This window comes from Fusarium falciforme, chromosome 4 (genome assembly GCF_026873545.1).
Source record: "Fusarium falciforme chromosome 4, complete sequence".
In the NCBI taxonomy this organism is placed as follows: Eukaryota; Fungi; Ascomycota; class Sordariomycetes; order Hypocreales; family Nectriaceae; genus Fusarium; species Fusarium falciforme.
Window position 1 is genome coordinate 1,417,410 of NC_070547.1, and position 24,744 is coordinate 1,442,153.

Here is a 24,744-nt window from a genome sequence, read left to right on the forward strand (position 1 = left end):
TGCCCGTCAGCTCTAAGATAGATAGATACCCAAGCCATGCCGTTTCCCTACATCCATGGGGAAACGGAGCAAGAATGGTATGGTAGGTAGGTAGAATAAGACAAAGATAAAAAACAACGCCCACAAGGAAAATTAAGTAGGTTCGGTGATACCGTCGGCACGTCCAACTGTAAAGCTCTGCTGTTCCTCTTCTGAATGTCCAGCAAGTTGTCTCATCAGAGTGCTCAGCTGGAGGGAGAGGGAGAAGCAGGCGGGACTGGGGAAAAAAATTGTAACCAAGGTGTCAAGTCGTTAAAAGGACCAGCTGAAACGTTTCTGCTGATCCAAAAAAAAAAAAAGTGGTAAAAATGGTTTCTCGAGACCAAAGACGTCGACGACTCTCCTGTCGCCGTCAAGAAGCCTCAAAGAAAGGGGGTATCCGTCAAGTTCCATCCGTCCATCTCATCTCATGTCGCGTCCATGCTCACGCTTTTGTTGCGCCTTCCATGCTACGCCTGCGCCTGAATCACGCCTAAGCTCCTCATCGTTTGCTTTGCGCCAGATCCCGTCAGTCGTACAGAGAGGGTTGCATGAATTTGATGATATGTTTTTTTGTGGTTTCTTTTCTTTTTTTCATCTTTATTGTCCGTGACTCGTTCATCGGATCATGCTGCTCCTTCGCTCTTGGATGCTGGGCATCTCCTTGTTGAAGGATGATCCGCCAAAGTGTGGGATGGAGCTGAAGCGGTTTAGACGCTTGCGCTCAGCGCTCGTCGGCTGTGGTTGCTGCTGCTGGGGCGCTTGGAACTCCGAAGGGAAGTGGCCGCCCTCGAGGGTGCCAGTGGTGGGCGTGGACGAGGAGCTGTTGCCGGCCTTGTCGCCGTGGAGAGCGTCCATGTTGGAGGACCCCGACGAGGAGCCAGTGCTGTTGGGAGTCTGGTAGACGTACTCGCCGTCAACGTAGACGGCGTTGGAGACAAAGGTGGAACGTCGGTGACGGCGGCGGGTGTAGCGTTGCTCCAGACGGAAGAGCTCCAGCTTGGCCTGGATCTTGTCCATAAGACTCTTGCCCATTGTTGCGGTTGGTTTGAAAAGGTGTAAGTTGAAGAGGTTGAGTTCAATGTCGAGAGAGAGCCCGTGTTAATGACTGGGCGACTGTTTCAAGATATCGGATATCTCGGTCAAGGCGTGCGCGTCGAGGGAGGTTGGGGGGATCGTCGCTGAGGAATATGTGGAGATTAGAGACCAAGTACCGCAGACCAAGTCAATGCCGTGCAGTGCAGTGCGTGCGTTTCGTGTCGATTTCTTTGCAGGTATGTTTCGTCTCGGGACAGGTGTCTTGAATTGTCTTGTCTTGACCTTGTCCGGAAAGGGGGCGGGCCGGTTTTGAGCTGATGGATGCTTTCGCGTTGACGAGAGCGCTTTGACTGGCTTTTGTTTTGTTGCGTTGCGACAAGCGACTTGTTATTGGTGATTGGTTGGCTGGGAGGGTGCAGTATTAAAAAGAAAGTATGGGGAGGACGTCTTGAGCAAAAGGAAGCAAATCGCCTGGAATGTTGTTTCCTTGTCGAGGTCCAAGAAGGAGATCAGATCAAATGAATGAGTGGACGGGAGTGGGCGACGGGGGGTAGAAGAAGGGTTGCGAGGAGAGAGTGAGAGGTCGAGACGAGAGGGAGGAAGTGGAATGGATGATAAGACGTGCTGGGGGCAAGGCAAGCCAGTGCAGGGCATGGAAGGCAGGGGGCCAGGGGGTCAGTGACCTACCGAGTGCAGTAGCAGGTTAGGGGGCATGGGGCCCGGGGGGCAACTGGAGAGGAGACGGTCCAGGTCCCGTCCATCCATCTTCAGGCTCTTTAGGCGCTACAGACAACTCCTGCTAGCCTCTCTCCGCGTCCGCGGCCGCGAGGTTGGCTTCTTGGGTCGGCGCCGGGGAGGAGGGCATGAGGCCAAGCAGGGGGAGACCCGGAAGGTGGGTTCGGGTGGGATCCTCGATGGGTTACGGGGGCCGCTGACTGGGCCTTGAGAGGCTAGGCTGGGTCTTCTCATCCATGGGGTGTCATGGGTGCCATGCGAGTCGAGCTGCAGGACGTTCCATGCGTTGAGTCGAGCAGTCGCTGAGAGGCTCGGAATTTCTGCAACCAAAACGTGGGACCCGCCCGTTGAGGATGCGTCCATGGGATGCATCGTGGGCAGAGGAAGAGTGCGTGCGTGCGTGGAAGATGCAACCTACATAGGGATGGAAGCCGTAGTGAGGCTGGGAGGAACCTGGGCCCGGAGCAGTGGATGTCGGGGTATTGGACCAGAGAGGAAAGGGCAAGGAAGGCCTGGAGGTCTAGAAGAGGCTTACCCAGCATTGGTGCAAAGATGGAATCAATCCATCACCAGAGTGCAAGCATACAACAGTCAGAACTCGCTACTGAGTATACGAGTCTATTGCTATAATTACAACCATCAGCCCTCTCTGACGATGCCACGCTGCAAAACCTGCACTCAGCAGACAAATAATTAAAATAAAATAAAACCTGCATTGCCTCGCGCGCGCGTGTCCCAGCTCACTCTCGTTCGTTCGTCCCATCTGTCAAGGATCCATCCTCCTCTGCTCAACTCGTAATCGCTGAGAAGCTTTTCTCACTCTCCACAGCTCACGAAAGCGTGGCGACCACGGGCCGTATTCGGGATAGCGCCCACCTAACGCTACCCACCAGCCGGCGCAAGCTGGAGCCACCCCTGAGGCCCAGCGCCCGGAAGCGCTAATTGGGACGCCGCCATGTTTTGGCGTTGGCGGGTTGACGCAGGGGGCACACCAACTGAAAAGTTCCAAGGTTCCATCTCCCATGGAGTCTGCGGAAGGGTCTGTTGGTTCCTGGGAGGAGGAATGGACAGCGGGAGGAGGGCTTGAGGGCTTCCACGCGAGAGAGGGAAAAAAAAGACCACATGGTTACGGCGAGTCAGTACCCACAGAAGCCTCCAACTGTATGGTGATCCCCCGTCAGCGGATGAGATGAGACGATGGATGGTTTGTCTGCTGCCAGAAATAATTCACGAGATGTGTCGTGTCGTGGCTGTGGCTGCTGCTGTCGAGTCAATATGAGATTTTAGATGGATCAATCAAGATTTGTCTTCCATCTGCCACACAGTCTCATTACGTCAGGCGAGAGCTGTCAAAACTCTGAACACGAAGCAATGCTATTTACGTTCCAGCTTGATCATGGTTACCAAGCAGATGTCTTCAACGGGCAGACAAGTTTCTTCTCCCCCTCTTTACCCCTTGAACGCACAGACGCTCTGGCCTTCCACCGTCGAGGAATCTCATCCTCAGGGAATAATAATACATGATGCTGGTAGCTTTTCCCTCTGGCCCCCGGGGCCCCTTGTCCCCCCAGCGGCCAGCGCATGGTTCATCGCACATGCTGCATCGGGTATGGCCTCACTTGCGTGCTGCAACCATGGCTCATGCTCTTGCAGAAGAGACCCTTTCCCTTTCCAGAGTCAGGCGATCCCAGCCTCCCACGTGCAACACTGACCATCTTTCCCCTCTTTCAAATCTCGAGTAAGTTATCCGATCCCTCTGTGTCTGTCCATGACATGAGCCTACCGAGAGAGGAGCCTTGCAGCCTTGGCTGTTTTGCTAGAAGACGGCCGGCTTCCATAACGGGGTCAAGCCATGAGCTAGCATGACTGACTGATGCCCTTGCTTTAAACTCTGTTTCTCGCTCTACAGACAGTCTACTCTCTGACTATTTCCGAAGGGGGCAACAGTGCGCTGCAGATGAGCTGCCTGTCACTCACAAGATCTTCTTTGTGGCTGGCCTGGATACCACTCGCTCCCTGCAGTGCGAGTCAGGTCATCGGCTGAGAGATCGCCAGGCACGGACATGGACCCGGCTCGTCCTCCGTCCACTAACGACTCGAACCGAACCTGCTTCTGGCTAATAAAGACTATCACCTGTTAGCTTCTCTTCAGCGCATGTTGGACGCGCTATCGCGTCGACCTCATTAACCAGGGCTGTCCATCACCATCACAATTCGCGAATCCAACGGCCATGCATTGATTGCACTCAGATGCTGGGCCAACAAGCCGTCATAGAGCTAGCGGTACGGCTGGTGGCCTGACACGTCCGCGCGGACGCCGTCTTTAATTGCTGCAAGTGCAAATGCAAATGCATCCGTACCTGCTTGTCACGTTTCTCAATGCCGATCTGACCCTGATGCCCAATATGTCATGTCGTCAAACAGATCAACTGGCCGAGTGGTCGTGTCACATGAGACGACGCAGACAACGTCCTTCGTCCCTTCCCAATATGTCCCGTGCCTGCATCGGCACTGCATTGACGTGAGATCAATGTGAGATGTGAGATCCAACGACTCTGGGCAGGCACAATGAATGGATACCTAGACTTGATCACCTCATTCTTGATATCTCCATGATTCTATTTCAGTTAGTCCTCTACAACATTGCCAAGCGTTTCGGGATGAGAACTGCCGCTAGCCAAGAAAGGCACAAATATGTCGTCCTCTTGATCATACTGTACTTTATCATCTCTCCCTGTACCTTGGATCACGGCTTCCCTTTGATGTGCACCATTTCCGTGCTCCAACAGGCGAGACCTTTACCGTCCTGGGATGCCAAAAGGACCCCATTCCGTTGACTACCGAATCTCCGCGAGTGTCGCTATCCTGGTTGCACAGATTTGAGATTGTAACGGCATCGTTCTCGGCTCGTCATTGTAGGCGGCTTGCTACATTGAGCGGCAAGGCTCAAGGAGTGGTTTGCGTCACACGCCTATGAACCGACAACGGCAAGCCGGATGTCTTGATTTATATCAAACTGAGTTTGCTAAATAATCCGACGGCCTCTCACTGTTTCTTGATCCACTGCTCGGATAGACCTGCCCCTTTCCTGATCTTGGCTCAGGGGATCTCCGGGAAAACAAATTGTATCGGGAAAACAACTCTGTTGTCGGCTATTCTCTTTCTGTCCGCGGTGGAAAACACAGAGCAGTCGAGGTCCGGTTCACTATGCTACCCCTGACAAGATGCAAGTGCATCATGCACATTGTGAGAGGACGGTAACAAGACCCAAAACTGTCTCACAAGAGCCTCAAACTCGTACACAGCTTAACCGTACCCAGCAAAATTGCACGGATGTCTCTTGCCGTCCTGCTAACCGGACACGAGTTGTACCATTTACGATGCAGTTCTCCGGGACTTATCCGCGTTGATCAATCCTCCGGGGATGCACCAAGCCTAAGAATCCGGGATGGGACGGATGACCTACATAAAAGACGCGAGCCCCTATGGTCATGTTGACTGATCATCTCATCGACAGACGCTGGCTACCATGAAGTCTTCTATCCTGTTGCAGGCGTTCTTTGCCGCCTCAGCTGTTGTCAATGCCCACAGACTTCCGGGACCTGCCCCTGACCCCAATGCAACCGGCCGAGTGAGGACTGGTGGAACTCAGAAGTTCATCGTTGAAGTTGAGCCTGTATTTCATTCCATCCTTCTGGTCAAGTTGAAGCTCACACTGCTACCAGCATCGAGGCCTCTCCACATTGACGCACCAATTTCTATCGAAAGCTGGCCCAGGAAGGCATGCTTTCAAGGAGTTCGAGTGTAGTGATGTCTTTAGCGGTATGGTAATCGAGACTGATTCTGACAATGTCGACTCTTTGCGCCGGATGGAGGGAGTTGTGAACGTGTGGGCTGCCCGTACAATGCAAAGACCCCGAGTCGAGAAGTCAACCTATGGACCGTCCAAACTCAGGAAAAACTACACGGTCCATTATTCAACAGGTGTCGACAAACTCCATGCTGCTGGCATACGAGGCAAAGGAGCCACTGTCGCGATAATCGACACTGGCATCGACTACACACACAAAGCGGTATGGCTTGTCTCATCTTCACCCCCCGTCTGCCATGCGCTGACAAGTCCTAGCTTGGAGGCTGTTTTGGCCCTGGATGCAAGATCAGAGGAGGCTATGACTTGGTCGGAGCTGATTGTAAGTTTGAGGATGGACCGAGTTTTTGTTGATAGGCGCTGATGATGCAATTAGGGGACACTCACAACCAGAAGAAGTATCCGAAAGTGCCCGACACCGATCCCATGGATTACGAAGGTCATGGAACTCATGTGGCTGGCATCATTGCTGCTGACAATGAGTGGTAAGCTTCAGTTTGCTATCGACGCAAATCGCAAGCATTTAGTCATACTGATTCTTTTCATAGGCTCACTGGAGTTGCCCCTGATGCTGAGCTTCTCATCTACAAAGTCTTCTCTGACGTGAATCTCCTTTTCGACGGCACTGTTGAGCCTGTGACTGACTTGTTATAGGACCCTTGGGAGACCGACGAGGAGACAATCATGCAGGCCTTGTGTGATGCCTACAGTGCTGGTGTGAGTCTTGTTTGATCTCAACCGAGTGCTTCGCTGACAACTTTCAAGGCCGATATTATTACCTCAAGCATTGGAAAGCCCAATGGCTGGAGTGACAACCCATGGGCTGTGCTGGCAAGCCGGCTGGTGGACAAGGGCATCGTCGTGGTAGCCTCAGCTGGAAACGAAGGAGAGATTGGCCCTTTTTACGCTAGTAGCGGAGCTACGGGTCATGGTGTTCTCGCCGTTGCAGCTGCTCATGTTTCAACTCAGCCAAACAGCAACCGAAGTGGTGACGACTACGGCCCGGTACCTGTCTACTTTACGACATGGGGGCCGACCAATGAGCTCCTCATCAAGCCTGACATTACTGCCCCGGGCTTCACGATTGTGAGCACAGTGTTGGACCATAGCTATGATGAGTTGAGTGGAACATCCATGGCGGCACCATACATCGCCGGACTTGCGGCCTTGTACATCGGAGAGTATGGCGGCCGTGAGTTTCATGGAGCAGGCTTCGCCAAGATGCTCCATGATCGCATCGCTTCGAGTGGAAGCAGCCTCCCTTTCGTCAACAACCGCCTGATCCCCAAGTTCAGGGCATCGCCATTCCAAGTCGGCACCGGACTGGTTGATGCATGGAAGGTTCTACACTACGACACCCAACTCGATTATGAACCGTTTGCGCTCAGGGATACCGAACTGTTCAAACCCCGATGGACCTTCAACATTACCAATAACGACAAGAAGGGACACAGGTACACGTTCAAACTGGAGCCACAAGCTGGGTTCAACATTCTTGACAGAGACTATGGGATTGCGCTTCTCTATGCTGTCGAGCCTCGCAACATTGTGCCGCCAGTGAGGCTTCCTCATGCGGTGTTTGTCGAGCCTGGCGAGACGAGAGAGTTGAGGTAACTACTGAAACCAACGACTAGGCGCATGTTCTGACAATATCTAGTGTATCTTTTGCGCTCCCTGACGTCGACGACGACTACCTTCCTCTGTATAGCGGCAAAGTCTGCATTACGTCTGATCACGGAGAGAAGTTGTCTATTCCATATGGAGGTTTGTTTTGGCTCTCGACCTGACTGAGCTGAACTGACCTGCTGGTTTGGATAGGGGCAGCATACGATACTGAAAAGGCTTTTGATAACATGTTTATCAGAGAACCCTTCATCACTGACATGGATAGAGATTGGGCGTATGTTTATTCCCCTCTGACACCTTACTTTGCTGATGAAAGCTCGCTAGATGGTCATTCAACATTGACAAAAACCCGAACGATTTTGTCGAGCTAGGAGCCAGGCTCTCATACGCCTGCGACAACCTCCGCTGGGATGTATGTATCTTGAGAGACCTCGTACCATGGCGATGCTAATACCAGCATAGATATTTGAAAGGGACTGGTCAGAGTCTTTCTGGCACTATCCGCCGGTGGTTGGCGAGCGTGGATATGTCGGTTCCGCGACGACCATGCGCGACGCTGAGCAGTTCTGGTTCTATGACCCTGATGTCAACGACCCAGATGACACAGTCGCATTTCCTCTACGACGCGAGCCTCGAGGATTTCGTATCTTCTGGTGGTTTGGTAAGCTCGCCAACGGGACACGCATTTCCCCTGGAAACTACACGTGAGTCTTTTACGTCCCTACGATCCGTGGATCGACCAAGGCCATGAGCTAACGAATGATGAAGGATGCGGTTCGCGGCTCTGAGACCATACGGAAACCCCAACATCTCGGACCACTGGGACATCATGTATAGAGAGGTGGATAACATACAGGTGCTGCCATACAATGGCACGAGCAACTCGACCCAGATCTACCGACGACCCAGACGTTGAGACACGGGGAGACTGGGCTTGGGGACGCATTAAAGGCCCTCGACGAAGAGAAGATAGGGATGGAGGCTGGAAAAAGTCTAGTATTCGTATTAATATTTGATCATTCCACAATTATCACTGATGACTACAGTAATGCTGAACGCTTGAGTGAACGATTCATCATATCATATATATATGTGTGTGTGTGTATTTCATGTCAACAACTCCTTTCTAAACCTTGGAGCCCGCTTGCGACAAGCGATTGAAACCGTCGTTAAAACCGATTTTGCACACCTTGAGCAGCCCCTAGCTGACTCTTGAAACCTAAACTCCGTGATGCCCATGAACCCCCAACCAAAACGCCTGAAACCAGACATGTTGTTCATTATCATGCATTCTTGAAACACACCATATATTTCTCCCGTCTATGCCCACTTGCCGAGAAGGCTCATCACCACCAGACCAGCGACCAAGCCAGTGAAGGCAAGGACGGTGGTGAGGATGTCGGCATCAGCAAGCTCAGCCTTTTGGCCATGGTTGCCCGTCATCCAGTCGGCGGCCCACATCTCGACAAGGCCGACCCAGACAAGGATACCAGCAGAGAGGGCGTCGAGGGTGCCAATGGCGATGATAGTAGACTTGTCATTTCCGTTGAACTGCTGCAAAACACCAATGCCAATGGCCATTCCGATGGGAGTGGTGAAGGCGAAGAGGGCAGCGAGACCAAGCTTCTTCCTCAGAGTGAGACCAGTAGGGGGAGCCACTTCTTCGCAAGAGGTAGTTTCGGCAGGGCAGGGAGCCTTGTCCGAGTCCTGAGCGGAAGAGGTCTCCTGGGAGGGACGAGCGGCTGTGACGACTTGGGCATCGGCTGCTGTTCCGATGGTGGCGATACGGCTTCCCAGGGCAATGCCTTCGAACATTTGGTGGAAGAGAATGACGATGAAGAGGGTGATGAAGTACTCGTCGCCAGACACAACGAGAGTCAAACCAATCACTGGAGCTTATAAGCCGGCATGTCAGATGTATGGGATGACGATCAACTTACAAAGAGAGTGGAAGATGATACCAGCCTCCATGACAAGGATGCTGAGCACTTCGGTCGAGAGAAAGACACTCTTCCTCTCAGTCGAGGAGAGTGCGGCTGACGCCTTGGCCTTGGCGAGGACGACGCGATGACCAATGTACTCAACGAGGAAGGATAGGAACAGACCGGCCATGACAATGGCGGAAGTGGTGGCCTCATAGCCGAGCTCGCCGATACACTCATTGCTGAACATGAGGAACGCGTGGGTGAAGAGCTAGAGCCAACGTTAGTTTGCTGATTACAAGTCAATTAACGAGGCTGAAGTAACGTACGTGAACAAAGGCAGTCGAGATGATGATTCCCGTGCCAAACTGCTTCAGGACAATAAGCACTAGGTTGAGCTTGGTGGGCATCATCTTGTGTAGCAGGATAGGACCAAAGACACCAATGGCGCTCGTGGCAAGGATGACAAAGAGCAGACCGACACGCAGGCCAATGTTGTAGTCTCTCCGGCGAGGCTGGCATGAAGACGAGGACGAAGATGAAGATCCAGCTTCGCTAGACTCGGATTCACTGTGGCTGCCGCCTGTGCAGTGCCTGGAAGGAGTTGTTAGCCATGCCGCGGATCAAATGTTAGAGTTGACTTACTCAACGCCAGCATGGAAATGGCAGTGCTCGTTCTCGTCGGCCTCAGCGGTCTCCTCTTCCTCATGTTCGTGACCCTCCTCAGTCTCTTCGTGATCATGGCCCTCTTCTTCGGTGTGCTCATGGCCTTCCTCCTCATGATCATGGTCCTCTTCAGACTCAGCACCCTCGGCCTGGACAGCAACATCTTCTCCATCAGAGTCTACGCAGTACCTATGGGAACAAGGATTAGTATAGTCCAATAGGATGACACGCTTTGATGCTTACATTTCAGAGCCATGGCTATGGCAGTCTGTGTACTTGGAGGGGACATCCGTGGTAGCGGTGACCTTGATGTCCACGAGGTACTCTGTCTCACCAGCGAAGCAGTAACTGCACGAGTTGTGTTAGTTCCGAGCCAGGGGCACTATGTCTGAGAGCAGGGGGACCAACAGATCAGATGCGTGGAGATGACAGCCGGTAATGGCAGTGACCTTAGGCTCGCTTGCAGTTGTCGTAGGGGCACTGGTAGCTCTGGGGGCCAGGTTGGCAGCGGCAGATGCTGCAGTAGAGACGAGTATGCCCCATTTGGCGAGGGACGACACGGGAGTGTACATGTCGTGGGAGAGGAAGTGCCAAAGAGGTTCTCAGTAGACGAGACGAGATAGGATCCGGCCACAAGGGGGGTAGAAGCGAAAGACGCGTGGAAGGAATGGATGAGCCAACTGAAGAAGCAATAATTAAGCTTAATTCTTCTGCAGCAAGGTTGCGTAGCGTGTGGTTGCGTATGCGGACGAGTTGCAGAGTGAAGGCGACGGCTCCTATGGGACGAAGAACTTGAAACGGCTTCTAGATGCGTTAGGGTTGAAGGATCTGGTCTGGTCGGCAAGCAAGATCCGAGAGAGCGAGCAGGGCCTGGTGGTTGGAGGATCTGGAAGGGAAGGGAGGCCAAAAGGGTTGTCGAGCCGTCCTGGGCGAGTAGGTGGTTTTGAGAAAGACGGAGAGAGAGAGGGAAAAGAGACATTGTCTCAGACTTTTCTTTCAGTGAGGGTCGTCTCATTGCCAATAGCCCAAACGTGCGAAAAGAGTGGATAGTGGTGCTAAGCCGGGGGGTGGTTAGAAGGCTGTGAGGCGTTGTTGAGGACCTTGATGGCCTCGAGCGTGGCCTACGGGATGGGCCTGCGCACCGTAGACACCCTGCGCATGTCCGTGGATCGCTGAGGGCGGGCGGGAGGTTTCCTTTCTGGGCAAGACCGGCCTTTGTTTGAGGACCTTGATGGACAGAAGAAACCCTGTCGCCAAGACGCTTGCTAGGGCGCTGACCAAGAAGAGCCTCTGTAATTCAAGCATTCTCCCACGGCGTGCTCATTGTCTTTCAAGGATTAAGCATGTTTCCCGCGCTCTCCCGCTCTGCTAGTTTCTTTGTGTCGTAATATCTCGTCGGTCGTATCTCTTGTTGTGAGGCACATCTTTGTGATTAAAATGGCGCGTGCCCATACCCATGGACTCTTTATTTGATAAGGAACTCCAGCTACTGTCAGCAGAAACTCGAGTTTAACCCCACATGGTATATGCCAAAAACAAGGTTAAAAAAATGCCGTCTTTGTGTGTGTGCGGCGTCGATCGAAGGCGGTCGCGCTAGACAACGTTTGAACGGCATAGTTCGAGGATGAGAGTCTATCCTCCCACTCGAGAGGGATTCATGCAGCGTGGGATGCCAGCTAAACCACTCGTTAGAACATGTCCGCCCACGGACAAAGGGCAAAGTATCGTGGAAGCATACGAGATTCCCCATCCCCCATATCATCTCGTCCCATCCTATCCTGTCCTCCACATCCTTGCCCAGGTATGTTGACGGCATCGGGGAAATGTCGGTGCTCCAGGAAAGACTCGAATCTCACGGGCCGTCGGGCGCTAGTCAAATGAGATCTCGATGTCCTGTACGTATCCCGCGCGGAGAGTCGTGGCTGGCTGATGAGGGAGAGGCTGATGATAGTTGAGGATGATTTTGCCTTCTATTGGGCGCCATGATCCAGAGTCGAATATTTCTGTGTTTCATTACACATCCTCATTCCTGTCATCAGCCTCGTTTGTGCCAAGTCGTAACTTTATGTCTGGCATTGTTCAACTTTTTTGCTTTGCTTCCCCCGACGGACGCATGATGGCTCGAGGAGACGGTCAGGAGGCTGAGTGCTGTCCTCAAGTAATATCATCAATTCATCGTGGAAGACATAGAAATGCACACGAGTGTTAACGACGATGCAGCCTCGCAAGCCTCCCGATGGCTTGCATCTTGAGGGGGCACAAGACTGTCAGGTGACCCCGCGGCACCTTTATGCAGATACCACAACTTATGCAGTTCATGCACAAATCCGTTAGCGCATTTTCGCGTCAGGACTTTAATTGAGAGGCGCCAAAAACGCGTCTCCCGGCCAATGTCAGGAGCTAGCGACGCGACAAGCGCCACTCGATCAACGTCGTTAAGTCCTTTAGCTCGTTGCTTCATCTCTACATCTTGACCAGGAGTTTTACACTTGATTCGATCCATTTCCGTGCAGCCGGCGACGATATCATCATGGCTTCGCGACCTGAATTGAAGGTTGGTTCTGTCTTGATCATCATGGCCGTTCTCTTGCTAATCCATCGGTGCCTAGCTCGACGACGAAGGCGGCTTCATCCGCTTCTTCAAGTCACTACCATCAGTCAACGATGATACAATCCGTATTTTTGATCGAGGTGACTGGTACACTTCCCACGGCGAAGATGCCATGTTTATTGCCAAAACCGTACGCCGACACTGCCACTATTCTCGACCCTTCTAACTCGACAATCACAGGTATACAAGACCACCTCCGTTGTACGACAGCTCGGCCGAAACGATCACACTGGACTCCCCTCAGTAACAATGACCATGACCGTGTTCCGACAATTCCTCCGAGAAGCCTTGCTCAAACTGGGCAAGCGGATAGAAATCTGGCAGAGCGCCAGTGGACGAATGAACTGGAAGTGTGTCAAGCAAGCATCCCCTGGCAACCTGCAAGATGTCGAGGATGACTTGGGTGGACAAATTGAGTCTGCACCAATGATTCTCGCGGTCAAGATCTCAGCCAAGGCTTCTGAAGCCCGCAACATTGGTGTCTGCTTTGCCGATGCTAGTGTTCGAGAGTTGGGAGTCAGCGAGTTCCTTGACAACGACCTGTACTCCAACTTTGAGGCTCTCCTTATCCAGCTTGGTGTCCGGGAGTGCCTGGTTCAAATCGACAAGAGTGAAAAGGAGAAGGACCCCGAGCTGGCCAAGTTGAAGAAGATCATTGATAACTGCGGTGTGGCCATTGCTGAGCGGCCAAGCGGCGACTTTGGCACCCGAGATATCGAGCAGGATCTCGCTCGTCTACTGAAAGACGAGCGATCAGCTACTCTCCTCCCCCAGACAGACCTCAAGCTGGCCATGGGTTCAGCCGCTTCTCTTATCAAGTACCTCGGCGTACTCCAAGATCCATCCAACTTTGGCCAGTACCAGCTCTACCAGCATGATCTGGCTCAGTTCATGAAGTTGGATGCTGCTGCTCTCAAGGCTCTCAATCTCATGCCAGGCCCGCGGGATGGCTCTAAAACCATGAGCGTCTATGGCGTTCTCAACCACTGCAAGACCCCGGTGGGCAGCCGGCTTTTGGCCCAATGGCTGAAGCAGCCCCTGATGAGCAAGCAAGAAATCGAGAAGCGTCAGCAACTGGTGGAGGCCTTCTACGTCGACACCGAGCTCCGCCAGACCCTACAAGAGGAGCATCTGCGCTCCATCCCCGATCTCTACCGACTGTCCAAGCGATTCCAGCGCGGCAAGGCAAACTTGGAAGACGTTGTCCGTGCGTATCAGGTTGTGATCCGTCTCCCTGGCTTCATTGGTACATTCGAAGGTGTCATGGACGAAAACTACAAGGATCCTCTTGATGAGGCTTACACCACCAAGCTTCGTGACCTGTCAGATAGTCTGGGCAAGTTGCAAGACATGGTTGAGCAGACAGTCGACCTGGATGCTCTGGATCGCCATGAGTACATCATCAAGGCCGACTTTGACAAGGGCTTGCGCATCATCCGCAAGAAGCTCGATCAACTCGACTCGGATATCCGGGCTGAGTTTTTGTCCTCAGCAAGGGACCTCGGTCAGGAGCCTGACAAGAAGATCTTCCTTGAGACCAACCACAAGGTCCACGGTGTATGCATGCGCCTCACCCGACAGGAGGCTGGCTGCATTCGAAACAAGTCCGGCTACCAGGAGTGCTCTACACAGAAGAACGGCGTCTACTTTACCACCAAGAAGATGCAGGCATACCGCCGGGAGCATGACCAACTATCACAAAACTACAACAGGACCCAGAGCAGTCTTGTTCACGAGGTAGTCCAGGTCGCCTCATCGTACTGCCCAGTTCTAGAGCGCCTTGCCGGTGTACTTGCTCACCTCGACGTTATCGTCTCGCTCGGACACGCTGCGGTTCATGCCCCTGAATCGTATGTGCGACCCAAGATTCATGCCCGCGGCGAGGGCCAAACAATTTTGAAGGAAGCCCGACACCCCTGCATGGAGCTGCAGGATGATGTCCAGTTTATCACCAATGATATCGAGCTTACTCGCGACAAGTCGTCGTTCCTTATCATCACTGGCCCCAACATGGGTGGCAAGTCGACATACATCCGACAAACGGGCGTCATTGCTCTCATGGCTCAAGTGGGATGCTTCGTGCCCTGTAGTGAGGCCGAACTTACCATCTATGACTCAATCTTGGCTCGTGTTGGTGCCAGTGATTCACAGCTCAAGGGCGTCTCGACATTCATGGCCGAGATGCTGGAGACGGCCAACATCCTCAAGTCGGCCACCGCGGACTCCCTGATCATTATCGATGAGCTCGGCCGTGGTACGTCGACGTACGACGGATTTGGTCTGGCATGGGCCATCTCGGAGCACATTGTTAAGGAGATTGGCTGCTCGGCCATGTTTGCCACACATTTCCACGAACTCACAGCCCTGGCGGACCAGTACCCCCAGGTACAGAACCTCCATGTGACAGCGCACATCGGCGGCACTGACGGTGCAGTCTCCGAGGCTGACGCTAAACGGGAGGTGACGCTGCTGTACAAGGTGGCTCCGGGCGTGTGCGACCAGAGCTTCGGCATCCACGTCGCCGAGCTGGTGAGATTCCCGGACAAGGTGGTGCGTATGGCGAAGCGCAAGGCGGATGAGCTCGAGGACTTTACGACCAAGCACGAGGACCTTGCGCTGCAGTACAGCAAGGAGGACGTGGAACAGGGTAGTGCTATGCTGAAGCGGGTGCTGGTGGAGTGGAAGGACAAGGTGAAGCAGGGCAACATGAGCCGCGAGGAGCAAGTGGCGGCGCTCAAGGAGCTCGTCGGAGCGAATGCAGATCTTCAGGCCAACCCGTTCTTTCAGTCGGTCAAGGCTCTGTAATGTGCGTCGATACTAGGGACGACTTAGGGAAATGGAATTGGAAGGGTAAAGGGATAGGCGTTCGGGGCTTGGGTTCAACTATGGGAATAATTTGAGGGCGTCTGTCAGGCAGAAGCCTGGCATAGTCGAGATATATGTCGGTACTACAGATGTGAGAATCAATGTGAGATACAAGCCGTGTCTATTCTAGGGTCTTTGTGCCTGCAAGTTTACAACTTCAACATTCTTGGACGTGAGATATCGTGTAGGTTCGTGATGAATACTTGATACTCCTTCTCTCGGCATGACTCATCCAACACTGAATGGCTGATCTTCAACTCTGACAATCCACTTACAACATCGCAATCTAAACCTCTCAACGCCAAACTCAAGACGCAATCATGGCCTCCATCACTATCCGCCCGGCCACCGAAGAAGACCTCTCCTCTATGCTATCAGTCTACTTCTCCGCCTTTTCCCCCAGCCTCTTCTCCCAACGCTGCTTCCCGTCCACATCACCAGACGTCCAAGCCTGGACCGCCGACAAGCTCCGGTCCCAAATCGGGGCCCCGGGCAATCACGTCGTCATCGCCGAGTCTGACTCCGGCTCCGTCCTCGGCTGGGCCCGTTGGGTCCGCCGGCCCGCCGCTCCGTCCACAAGGGCAATCCTCTCCGAGTCTGACTACCCTTCCTCAGGAGACCCGGCCCTTGCTGTGCGTTTGTTCCAGGCCAATGCCGACGCTACATACAAGCACGCGGCGGGAGAGTCGTACTGGTTTCTGAGTACTATCGCCACGGCCAAGGAAGCACAGCGACGTGGCGTTGGATCAGCGCTGATGCAGTTTGGTGTTGATAAGGCAGACGAGGAAGGATGGATGGCATATCTCAACAGCTCCCCTGAAGGCAAGGGGTTATACGAAAAGTTTGGGTTCCAAGTTGTCGACGAGTCTGAGATTCCAGAACTCAATATCGTGCAGTATCATATGAAGAGAGCGGCAAGGTCAAGTTCATGATTGGACCATTTCGTTAAAAAAAAGAGAGGAAAATTCATTCACGCTTCATTTATATATAATAGAGATTCCTTAAAAGAGGGAAAAGAAAATGACATCAAAAGAAACTCTTCGTGACACGATAAACCGCCCTCATAACAAACGCCCTGTTCCTCCACCGTTCGTCTCAGTTAGAATCCATCCTCCTGGTCTATCCCACCAAAATTCTAGAATGTCTAAGTTTCAGCGAATGATCGCTGCCTTGTTTTCTCTAGACCAATGTAATATCCCCATCTATCGTGAGGCGAGGCCGTCGCCAATCTTCTTCCACAGACCGTTGCGCTTCCAGGTCCAGTTCTTGAGGAAGGGGGGGTCCATGCCCGTCTCGAAGGCCTCGTTGCGGGCCTGGATCTGGGCGTTGAGGAGGGACTGGCGGGCAGCAGCACCGCGGTTCTTCAGCTGGGGCATGCGGTCGATGGCATCGATGGCCAAGCTGAAGCGGTCGGTCTGGTTGCGGATGGCCAGCTCGAGAGGGGTGTCGATGTTGCCCTTCTCCTTGTAGCCGCGGACGTGCAGGTTGAGGCTGCCGGGACGCTTGTAGGTCAGACGGTGCACCATCCAGGGGTAGCTGTGGAAGTTGAAGATGACAGGCTTGTCATCGGTGAAGAGGCTGGTCCACTCCGCGTCGGGCAGGCCGTGGGGGTGGTCGGTGTGGTGGATCAGCTTGAACAGATCCACGACGTTGACGCATCGGATCTTGAGCTCGGGGAAGTGCTCGAGCAGCAGGTCGATGGCGGCCAGGGACTCGTGTGTGCTGATGTCACCGCAAGAAGCCATGACGAGGTCGGGCTCGTGGCCGGCATCGGTAGAGAACTGAGGCCAGATGCCAATACCCTTGGTGCAGTGCTCGATGGCCTGGTCCATGGGCAGATACTGGAGATGCTCCTGCTTATCAGAGACGACAACGTTGACATAGTTGACGGAGCGCAGGCAGTGGTCCATGACTATAGCGTGTTAGAAGGGGGGATCCAATATCAAGGGCGAGTCAACACGTACCGGAAAGCAGACAGTTTCCATCAGGGGGCAGGTAGATGCGGACAACCTCGGGGCTCTTGTTGGCAACAACATCGAGGAAGCCAGGATCTTGGTGAGTGAAACCGTTGTGGTCCTGACGCCAGACGACGGCAGTCAGGAGAATGTTAAGAGAGGCGACCTTGGCGCGCCACTCAACCTCAAGACACTTCTCGATCCATTTGCAGTGCTGCACATGTTGTTAGTGAGAATCTATACATGGACGTCATGTTCACATACCTGGTTGACCATGGAGTCAATGACATGGATGAAAGGCTCGTAGCTGTTGAGCAGACCGTGGCGACCACTCAGGATGTAACCCTCGAGCCAACCCTCGCAGTTGTGCTCAGAGAGCATCTCCATGACACGGCCGGACTTGGCCAGGTTGCCGCCGTTCTCATCCTCCTCAAAGTACTCACCCATCCAGACCTTCTTGCCGGCAGCGTAGACGCCTCCGAGCTTGTTGGACTCAGTCTCATCAGGGCCAAACAGACGGAAGTTGTTCTGGTTCTGGGCGATAACGTCCCTGAGGAACACGGCCATGTTGGTCATGCTTGCGTTGTTGACATTGCCGGGGCTGTCGACCTTGATGGCATAGTCCCGGAAGTCGGGCATCCTCAGGGGCTTCCTGAGCAGACCGCCGTTGGCAACCGGGTTGGCGCTCATTCGTCGGTTGCCCACGGGGGTGAGCGCGCGGAGAGCAGGAATAGGAGCACCAGCCTCGTCAAAGAGACGCTCGGGCTCGTAGCTCCGCATCCAGTCCTCAAGAAGCTTGAGGTGAGCAGGGTTGGTGGCGGGGTCGGTGATGGGGACCTGGTGAGCACGCCAGTAACCCTCGAGGTAGTTCTCGTCAACCTTGCGGGGGGCGGTCCAGCCCTTGGGGCTTCGGAGGACGATCATGGGCCACATGGGGCGGAAGGCCTCGCCGCTGTCACGGGCCTGCTTCTGGAACTTCTTGATCTCGTTGACACAGTGCTCGAGAGTAGTGGCCATGGCCTGGTGCATGGACTCGATATCGTCACCCTCGACAAAGTATGGCTGCCAGCCGTAGCCGAGGAAGAGGTTCTCAAGCTCCTTGTGAGAAATTCGGGCAAGGACAGTGGGGTTGTTGATCTTGTAGCCGTTAAGGTGAAGGACAGGGAGGACAGCACCATCGACAATGGGGTTGAGGAACTTGTTGCTGTGCCAGGCAGTGGCAAGGGGACCAGTCTCAGCCTCACCATCACCGACCATGGTAAGAGCAATCAGGTCGGGGTTGTCGTAGACAGCACCGAACGCGTGGGACACTGAGTAACCCAGCTCGCCACCCTCGTGGAGGGATCCTGGGGTTTCGGGGGTAGCATGAGAGCCAATGCCGCCGGGGAAGGAGAAGCTCTTGAAGAACTTCTGGAGACCCTCGGTGTCGAGGGTCTTGTCGGGGTACACCTCGGTGTAGACGCCCTCGAGATAGGACTGAGAGAGGACAGCGGGGGCACCGTGGCCAGGGCCAGAGATGAAGATGCTGTCAAGATCGTACTTCTTGATAAGACGGTTGAAGTGCATCCATGTGAAGATCTGGCCGGGAGCAGAGCCAAAGTGACCGAGCAGTCGAAGCTTGAGGTGCTCAGGCTTGAGAGGTTCTCGCAGGAGGGGGTTCTCCTTCAGGTAGATCATACCCAGGGACAGGTAGCAACTGGCCTTGAAGAAGTCATTGTACTGGGAAATCTCCTCCTCGGAGAGCGGGGTGCCCTTGATAGTAGAGCGGGCGATGCCAAAGGGCTGGATAGACTTGACCTCAGCCATTGGGAAGTTGTTGTAAGAGACAATTGTTGAAGTTGTGGTTATGGTTGAACTCTTGCATAAGAGATGAGAAGAGAAGAGAACAAAGGAAAGGGTCGAGAGCTCAACAGGCTCCGGAGACTTCTTATACGGGAGCAGGAGCTGGAGGGGTTGCCAAGGAATCACCAGGAGGAGGAGAGGTCTACAGAGTATAACGGGGAGTGCGGTGAACAGAGAAGGGTAGAGTGAGGCACACACAGGGCTTCTGCCGCAAGCCTGGGTCTGGGTCTGGGCTGGGTACGGGCAGCAGAAACAGACAAGGAACAACAGCGGCCGTTGGCAGGATGATGGATCAGCAGACGGGTTGCATTGGTTGGAACGAGAAGCTTTGGAAGTCAACAGGGCGTGTATGTAATTGCCCATCGGCGTGCAATTGTGACGAGTTATGCTCTCCTGGCCGAAAGCGAGATGGTGGCGTGCGTGGGGGAGGCTCGTCAGAGCAACGTACCGTACCCTACCCTACCGACGGACGGGGAGGACGTCGGCCGTCCAGGAAGACGGGCCGGACAATGGGCGGCAGGTGGGCTGCAAGTGGTCGTCACTCTGGGAGAAGAAGGACGGCATTGCGTGTGGTGGGTAGCTAGGGGAGCTTGCTGGCAGCTGCTTGGTTGGCGATGGTGGTTGACAGAGGTGGTCTGATCCAGATAGTCTTTCAAGGACGAACGCCATGCCCCACTGCCTGCCGTCCGTGTCCAAGAGGGAGAGGCCCGACACCGATGTCGAATCGACGGGTCGACGGGCGACGTCTTCCCTTGGCTAGCTAGGGGAAACGAGGGCCTGCATAGCATCAGAGTCAGAGTAATTGTCATGATGCGTTGCGCTTCGGTGCTCTGCGGTCGGTGCGGCGCGGCGCATGGCCGTTGTCTCGCCCGTGGTTGGGCGCGCTACTGTAGGGGGAGGTGGCATGTTGAACCCTAGTCGGGCCTTATTCGATGTCGTCCGTCGCCGTCGATTGATTTTTTTTCATCAAGGAAGCAGCGTGAGAAGACGTTCGGATGGTTGACATCTGACAAACCCATCCCCAAGCTGGTCAAGCTTGTCGTGATTGGGGGCCTTGCCTGCCTTGCCTGAGGCGGCGACGGCCGGCCGCCGACGGAGGTGGAGACCCGCTTGCGGTTTTGCCGGCTGTCAATGCCGGCGCTACTTGGTCGAAGTCAGCGCGGTACCTACCCCGAGCACACAATTCTGCCTTGCGGACCGGGTACCCCGCTAACGCGCGCAACTCCCCGCCAGGTACCCATCGACCAGCGCCCTAGCGGCTCGCCATGATCCAACATCTGATGCTCAGCCCGAGGTGAAGGCGGCGTCATGATACTTTGACCCTAGCTTTGACTGTACGAGCCTGTTTTTTTTTTATTGCTATCTTTCAATTCATCATCTCACTTTTTTTTCTATGAACAGATAGCCAGTCGCCCTTCTCCTTGGTCAAATCTCTCTGTGGGTGGGCTGGTCTGAGACAGAATTGGCCGTTGACCAGCCGATTGGATTCGGTCTCCCAAGAGAGGACGGAACGAGCGTGGCCCAGCTTGTGAAATATGATATGTTAGCTGTGCCACCAGATTGTTGCTGCTTCAGCCCAATGCCTCACCCAGGTTGCATTCTTCGGGTCAATGACACCCTCTCCTCGATTTCCGGGACCGTGTCTCGAGTCTCTTTTGTTTCCTTCTCCTCTTACTGGGAGCAATCCCAATTGACTCTAAGCCACGATGACGCCGTCATTCGTTTTTTACTGTTTTTTTCTGGCAGTTGCTCTGCAAAGCTCAGACATCACATCTCATGTCTCGGGAAACGATCAACATGGGCCCCGAGCTTCCCGGGGTAGTAACCTATGTAGATACAGTTGTACATCCTCATACGAGTGAACACTCTTCATGCACACCCTCCAGGGGTTGAGGGGGGGAACCTTTGGGTTCTGGCCTTTTTATCCGCCGTTAAACCCTCGCTCGCTTGTCTGATGCTGCAGCACCAGCAGCTAGAGCAATGATGACGGGACGGGGGCTCTACAGGTCTAGTTCTAGTTCCACGTCCAGCCCTGATCTGATATTACGTCTTTCGGCGCTCCGATCCCCGATGAGGGGCAGCAGAGCTTCCCTTGGAGGGAAACACGACCGGCGGCAGAGCTCTCGAGGCAAAATTCGATGCGATCCATCCGGAATACCCATGTGCGAGAGGGCTGTCCGTAACGTGGTAGATACTTACGTGGTAGGAAAGTAGCTACCCCTCACTCATGGATGCTATGCTCGGTCTCGCAGCAACAGCAGAAGCAGAATCTTGGAAGCATTCCATCCCATCCATCACACCCTCCATCCCACGCCCAGCCACCAACAGCAGAGCAGAACAAGCCCACTCCCCAGACGCGGAACCGTAGCCATGGGCAATTCCCCAAACCCCATTTCTTTGTTTCCTCTTCCCCTGCCGAATGCGGTGTTTTGAAAAAAAGCCCCCAGCCCGCAGACGTCAGCCATGCCATGCCATGCACGCGCTCTTCCATGTCCTCCCCCAGGCGCCGCCGCCACTCTGGTGTGGAGCGGTCGTGACAGCTGAAAGCCCGTGCTGTCTGTCGGTGTCGGGGGTTCTGCGACCGTTGAAGATGCCGATCCGCCTTCTGCACCTAAAAACCTAACTTGAATCCTCTCAAGCGCCAATCCTTGGTGACAAGACGCCAGGGTTGCGAGGACCCTTCATCCCTGCTCTCGAAACTTTGACTTGTGCGGTTCTGGTTTCTGGATGGGGAATTTGCGGCTCGCTTCCTCCTTGGATGGCTCACGGCGTTGTAAGAATGGATAGACCGTGATGGGTACTATACGGCAAAAGTAGCACGACTCGACGAGGAGGACCGATAACGGTAGGACACGTTTACTTTAACGGACCTTGTACGTCGCCTCTGATGATATATCTCGTGTCAACCTAGGTTGGACATGTATCATCCATCATGCATCATCAATGCCCTTCTCCGCCTCATCTGCGTCGACAGCAGTAAGTTAGGCGAGATTCAGCCAGATCGTGTTTCCCCATCGCCAAGATCTCTGTCGCGTACCTACGTAACCTACCTTGACGTCGGTTCAAAACAAGCATAACAGATCTAGAAAAAGCACAATCTATCCCCACAAGGCCACAGCTGCCAGTACAGCATCTATCACAACGCACGCAACCATGTCTCTGTCTTCTCGTTGCTGCTGCTGCTGTAACCCTGATGGTCGTATCCCACGATGCAGTTCTAGAATCGCCTGATCGGCACCTGCGCTGCCCAACAGCAACCCTTTCCCTTCACAGACAGCGTGGAGATGGAATGCTTCCCCTCCAAAAACCACATGTTGTGCCTCTGTATCAATCCAACGATCCCTCACTCGACGCTCATCCCTTCGCCCCCATCCAATACCGAGACGTCGAGTTGAGCAGCCCACGGAAGCCTGACGTAACGCGCTCCCGCCACCGGCAGACTTACATATAATCCGTCCACGCCTCGCTCCCACCCACGGTCGGGAATCTGTCTGTTTGCATCTTTAATAATAATCATTCAGATCGAAAAAAAAGATTCGAGAAAAAAATAGAGATTGAAAAAGGTTTCACAAAAAGAGATTGACACAATCATTATGCGCCCGAGCTTCGATATCCCCCATCGCCCTGAGACACCCAAACCGGACCCGCCAGTCCCAAACGAGCCCGACAATGGTGAGGGCGATGGAATCACCGACTATCTACGCTGAAGGCAACTAAACAAATACGAGTATTTCCGACACGGCAGATTGTTTCACGGTAGGTTCTCGGCGGCGCAGCTTCATCTGTCGGCTGATGAGAGTATGCAGAAAGGATGAGATCGATGCTACCTCTTTTTTTTCCACGGCGTTTTCGGTGAGGGCGGGGGAGATGATGATACCAAGCGGCCCTTGAGCCATGAATTGCCCACTGTACAATGATATGCCGCGGCGACCCTTTCATTTTATGTCGACTCTTCTATGGGGTTTTATCTGGGGCATTCGATTCGAAGAAATTGTGTTGATAGATGGATTTACGATTTCTTTGGTAAATTTGTGCTTTCTCTCTGTAAGAGCTTGGTTTGGGGTCACTCTCCGAGAAAGGTTGGGACTGGCGTAACATGATGGAAGTCTGCATTCAAGCGTTCCAAATGGCTGGAAATTGATCTTAGCACAGCCGATACAACTGAATTGATCATTTTTTTTTAAAGTATTTGACATGTATTTCTTGATGGTCATAAGTGATAAATGTCCCAACGCACGGATGAAGATGCCGGGCCGACCCTTCGTGGCTACTTCACGTACGTCATACTTGAACTTCTCAACTCCATCTCACTTCCGTTCAAACCGATGACACTCAAGTCGGCAAAGGCTTGAAAGGATAAAGAGACCAGCATACCTTTGCTATATCAAAGTTCGCCACCTCACTCTCGACTCAGAAACCCGACGTTGGTCGAGTGAACACACCAAGCAGCTTTCCTATAACCCCAACCGCAACGATGAGCGATCCTTCGAACCAGCCCGCTCGTTCAGATCCCCTCACCCCGGATATGATCGAGTTTGCGACCAAGATGTATGACTCGGCTCGGATAGGCGATGTGGCAGTCTTCCAGCAAGCTCTACCGGCAGGACTGCCCCCGAACCTCACCAACGACAAAGGCGACACCCTGGTAGGACAGCCAAGCTCATATTCCCTGAGAAGCACAGACAATATTCAAGACTAACAATATTAGCTCATGCTTGCAGCATACCACGGTCACGCTGACCTCGTTCACCTTCTCATCCAGCACGGTGCCGATCCGAACCGTTTGAACGACCGAGGCCAGAGTCCTCTTGCCGGTGCAGTATTCAAGAAGGAAGACGAAGTCATTCAAGTAAGTCTAATGTCATCTGATCCAAGTTTTGAATGCATTTGATCAAGGGAATTTTGTTGACTCCATTGTGTCCAGGTGTTACTGGACGGAGGTGCTGACCCCGAATACGGCAAGCCGAGCGCCGCCGAGTGCGTTGCCATGTTTAACCAAGAGGATGTGTGGAAGAGCAAGTTTGATGCTGCGCCTGGCAAGGGACAGGCAGATAAAGGACGATCTCGAGAGAATAAGGCTTAACAGGACATGGGGTTGAGGGACATGGGGTTGAATCGGGCCGGGTTGGGTTACCAATCTACAGTATATCATGGATACTGGCAGTAATGAAATAATGTATAATTTATACAAATGCAACAGGAAAAGCGGACGATCTTGCTGCAGACTTCGAGCACACTGCTCTCATGAACGTCCAAAACCCATTCTCCACAATGGACGAGATGGCTAGCCTAAATCAGAGCAATCCCAATCTTGGTTCCTGATTCAATATTCAGAATTTTCACTTGTCACTTGATGAATGGGCAAGTCTATCCTGGTCGAGACTTACATGGGGTGCTACCAAGTTGGCAACCCTGTACCTCAAGTGCCGAGTGTCGAGGGCCGGGCCTAAGATGCTCACAAGTGTTGATACACAATAGAAACCGGGCCAAGGGTCTTCGTAGTGAGGTATAGATGTGTCTGAAAATGGGTGCAGGTGAGAAAGAAAATGAAACGTTTTCTTTGCTCTCATCATTGAATTGTAGATGCTGCACTCCACC

The 24,744-nt window shown here is 53.5% G+C and overlaps 7 protein-coding genes across 7 annotated transcripts; 4 read left to right on the forward strand and 3 right to left on the reverse strand.

Annotated features, from left to right (window-relative positions):
* Positions 1–636: 636 nt before the first annotated feature.
* On the reverse strand, positions 637–1,053 carry NCS54_00518900 (Hypothetical protein; the record flags this gene model as incomplete). Its single annotated transcript, XM_053150702.1, has 1 exon — positions 637–1,053. The coding sequence occupies one exon, from the start codon at positions 1,051–1,053 to the stop codon at positions 637–639; it is 417 nt and encodes a 138-aa protein (XP_053006677.1).
* Positions 1,054–5,320: 4,267 nt separating this feature from the next.
* On the forward strand, positions 5,321–8,201 carry NCS54_00519000 (Peptidase-S8 domain-containing protein; the record flags this gene model as incomplete). The annotated part of the gene is made up of 12 exons (XM_053150703.1): positions 5,321–5,467; positions 5,517–5,864; positions 5,918–5,981; positions 6,036–6,144; positions 6,208–6,262; positions 6,314–6,376; positions 6,425–7,269; positions 7,317–7,423; positions 7,478–7,559; positions 7,610–7,697; positions 7,748–7,989; positions 8,054–8,201. The coding sequence occupies 12 exons, from the start codon at positions 5,321–5,323 to the stop codon at positions 8,199–8,201; spliced, it is 2,298 nt and encodes a 765-aa protein (XP_053006678.1).
* A 404-nt stretch (positions 8,202–8,605) lies between these two features.
* Positions 8,606–10,445, reverse strand: NCS54_00519100 (Hypothetical protein; the record flags this gene model as incomplete). Its single annotated transcript, XM_053150704.1, has 6 exons — positions 8,606–9,174; positions 9,226–9,478; positions 9,537–9,801; positions 9,853–10,062; positions 10,117–10,221; positions 10,282–10,445. 6 exons carry the CDS (start codon positions 10,443–10,445, stop codon positions 8,606–8,608), a joined length of 1,566 nt encoding a protein of 521 aa, XP_053006679.1.
* Positions 10,446–12,403: 1,958 nt separating this feature from the next.
* Positions 12,404–15,289, forward strand: NCS54_00519200 (DNA mismatch repair protein msh-2; the record flags this gene model as incomplete). The annotated part of the gene is made up of 3 exons (XM_053150705.1): positions 12,404–12,427; positions 12,483–12,614; positions 12,665–15,289. The coding sequence occupies 3 exons, from the start codon at positions 12,404–12,406 to the stop codon at positions 15,287–15,289; spliced, it is 2,781 nt and encodes a 926-aa protein (XP_053006680.1).
* A 380-nt stretch (positions 15,290–15,669) lies between these two features.
* Positions 15,670–16,281, forward strand: NCS54_00519300 (N-acetyltransferase domain-containing protein; the record flags this gene model as incomplete). Its single annotated transcript, XM_053150706.1, has 1 exon — positions 15,670–16,281. One exon carries the CDS (start codon positions 15,670–15,672, stop codon positions 16,279–16,281), a length of 612 nt encoding a protein of 203 aa, XP_053006681.1.
* A 270-nt stretch (positions 16,282–16,551) lies between these two features.
* NCS54_00519400 (Hypothetical protein) lies at positions 16,552–19,146 on the reverse strand (the record flags this gene model as incomplete). Its single annotated transcript, XM_053150707.1, has 3 exons — positions 17,569–19,146; positions 17,314–17,518; positions 16,552–17,261 (listed from the first exon to the last, which is right to left on the reverse strand). Exons 1-3 carry the CDS (start codon positions 19,108–19,110, stop codon positions 16,552–16,554), a joined length of 2,457 nt encoding a protein of 818 aa, XP_053006682.1. The 5' UTR covers positions 19,111–19,146.
* Positions 19,147–23,620: 4,474 nt separating this feature from the next.
* On the forward strand, positions 23,621–24,229 carry NCS54_00519500 (Hypothetical protein; the record flags this gene model as incomplete). Its single annotated transcript, XM_053150708.1, has 3 exons — positions 23,621–23,791; positions 23,855–23,995; positions 24,071–24,229. 3 exons carry the CDS (start codon positions 23,621–23,623, stop codon positions 24,227–24,229), a joined length of 471 nt encoding a protein of 156 aa, XP_053006683.1.
* Positions 24,230–24,744: the final 515 nt, after the last annotated feature.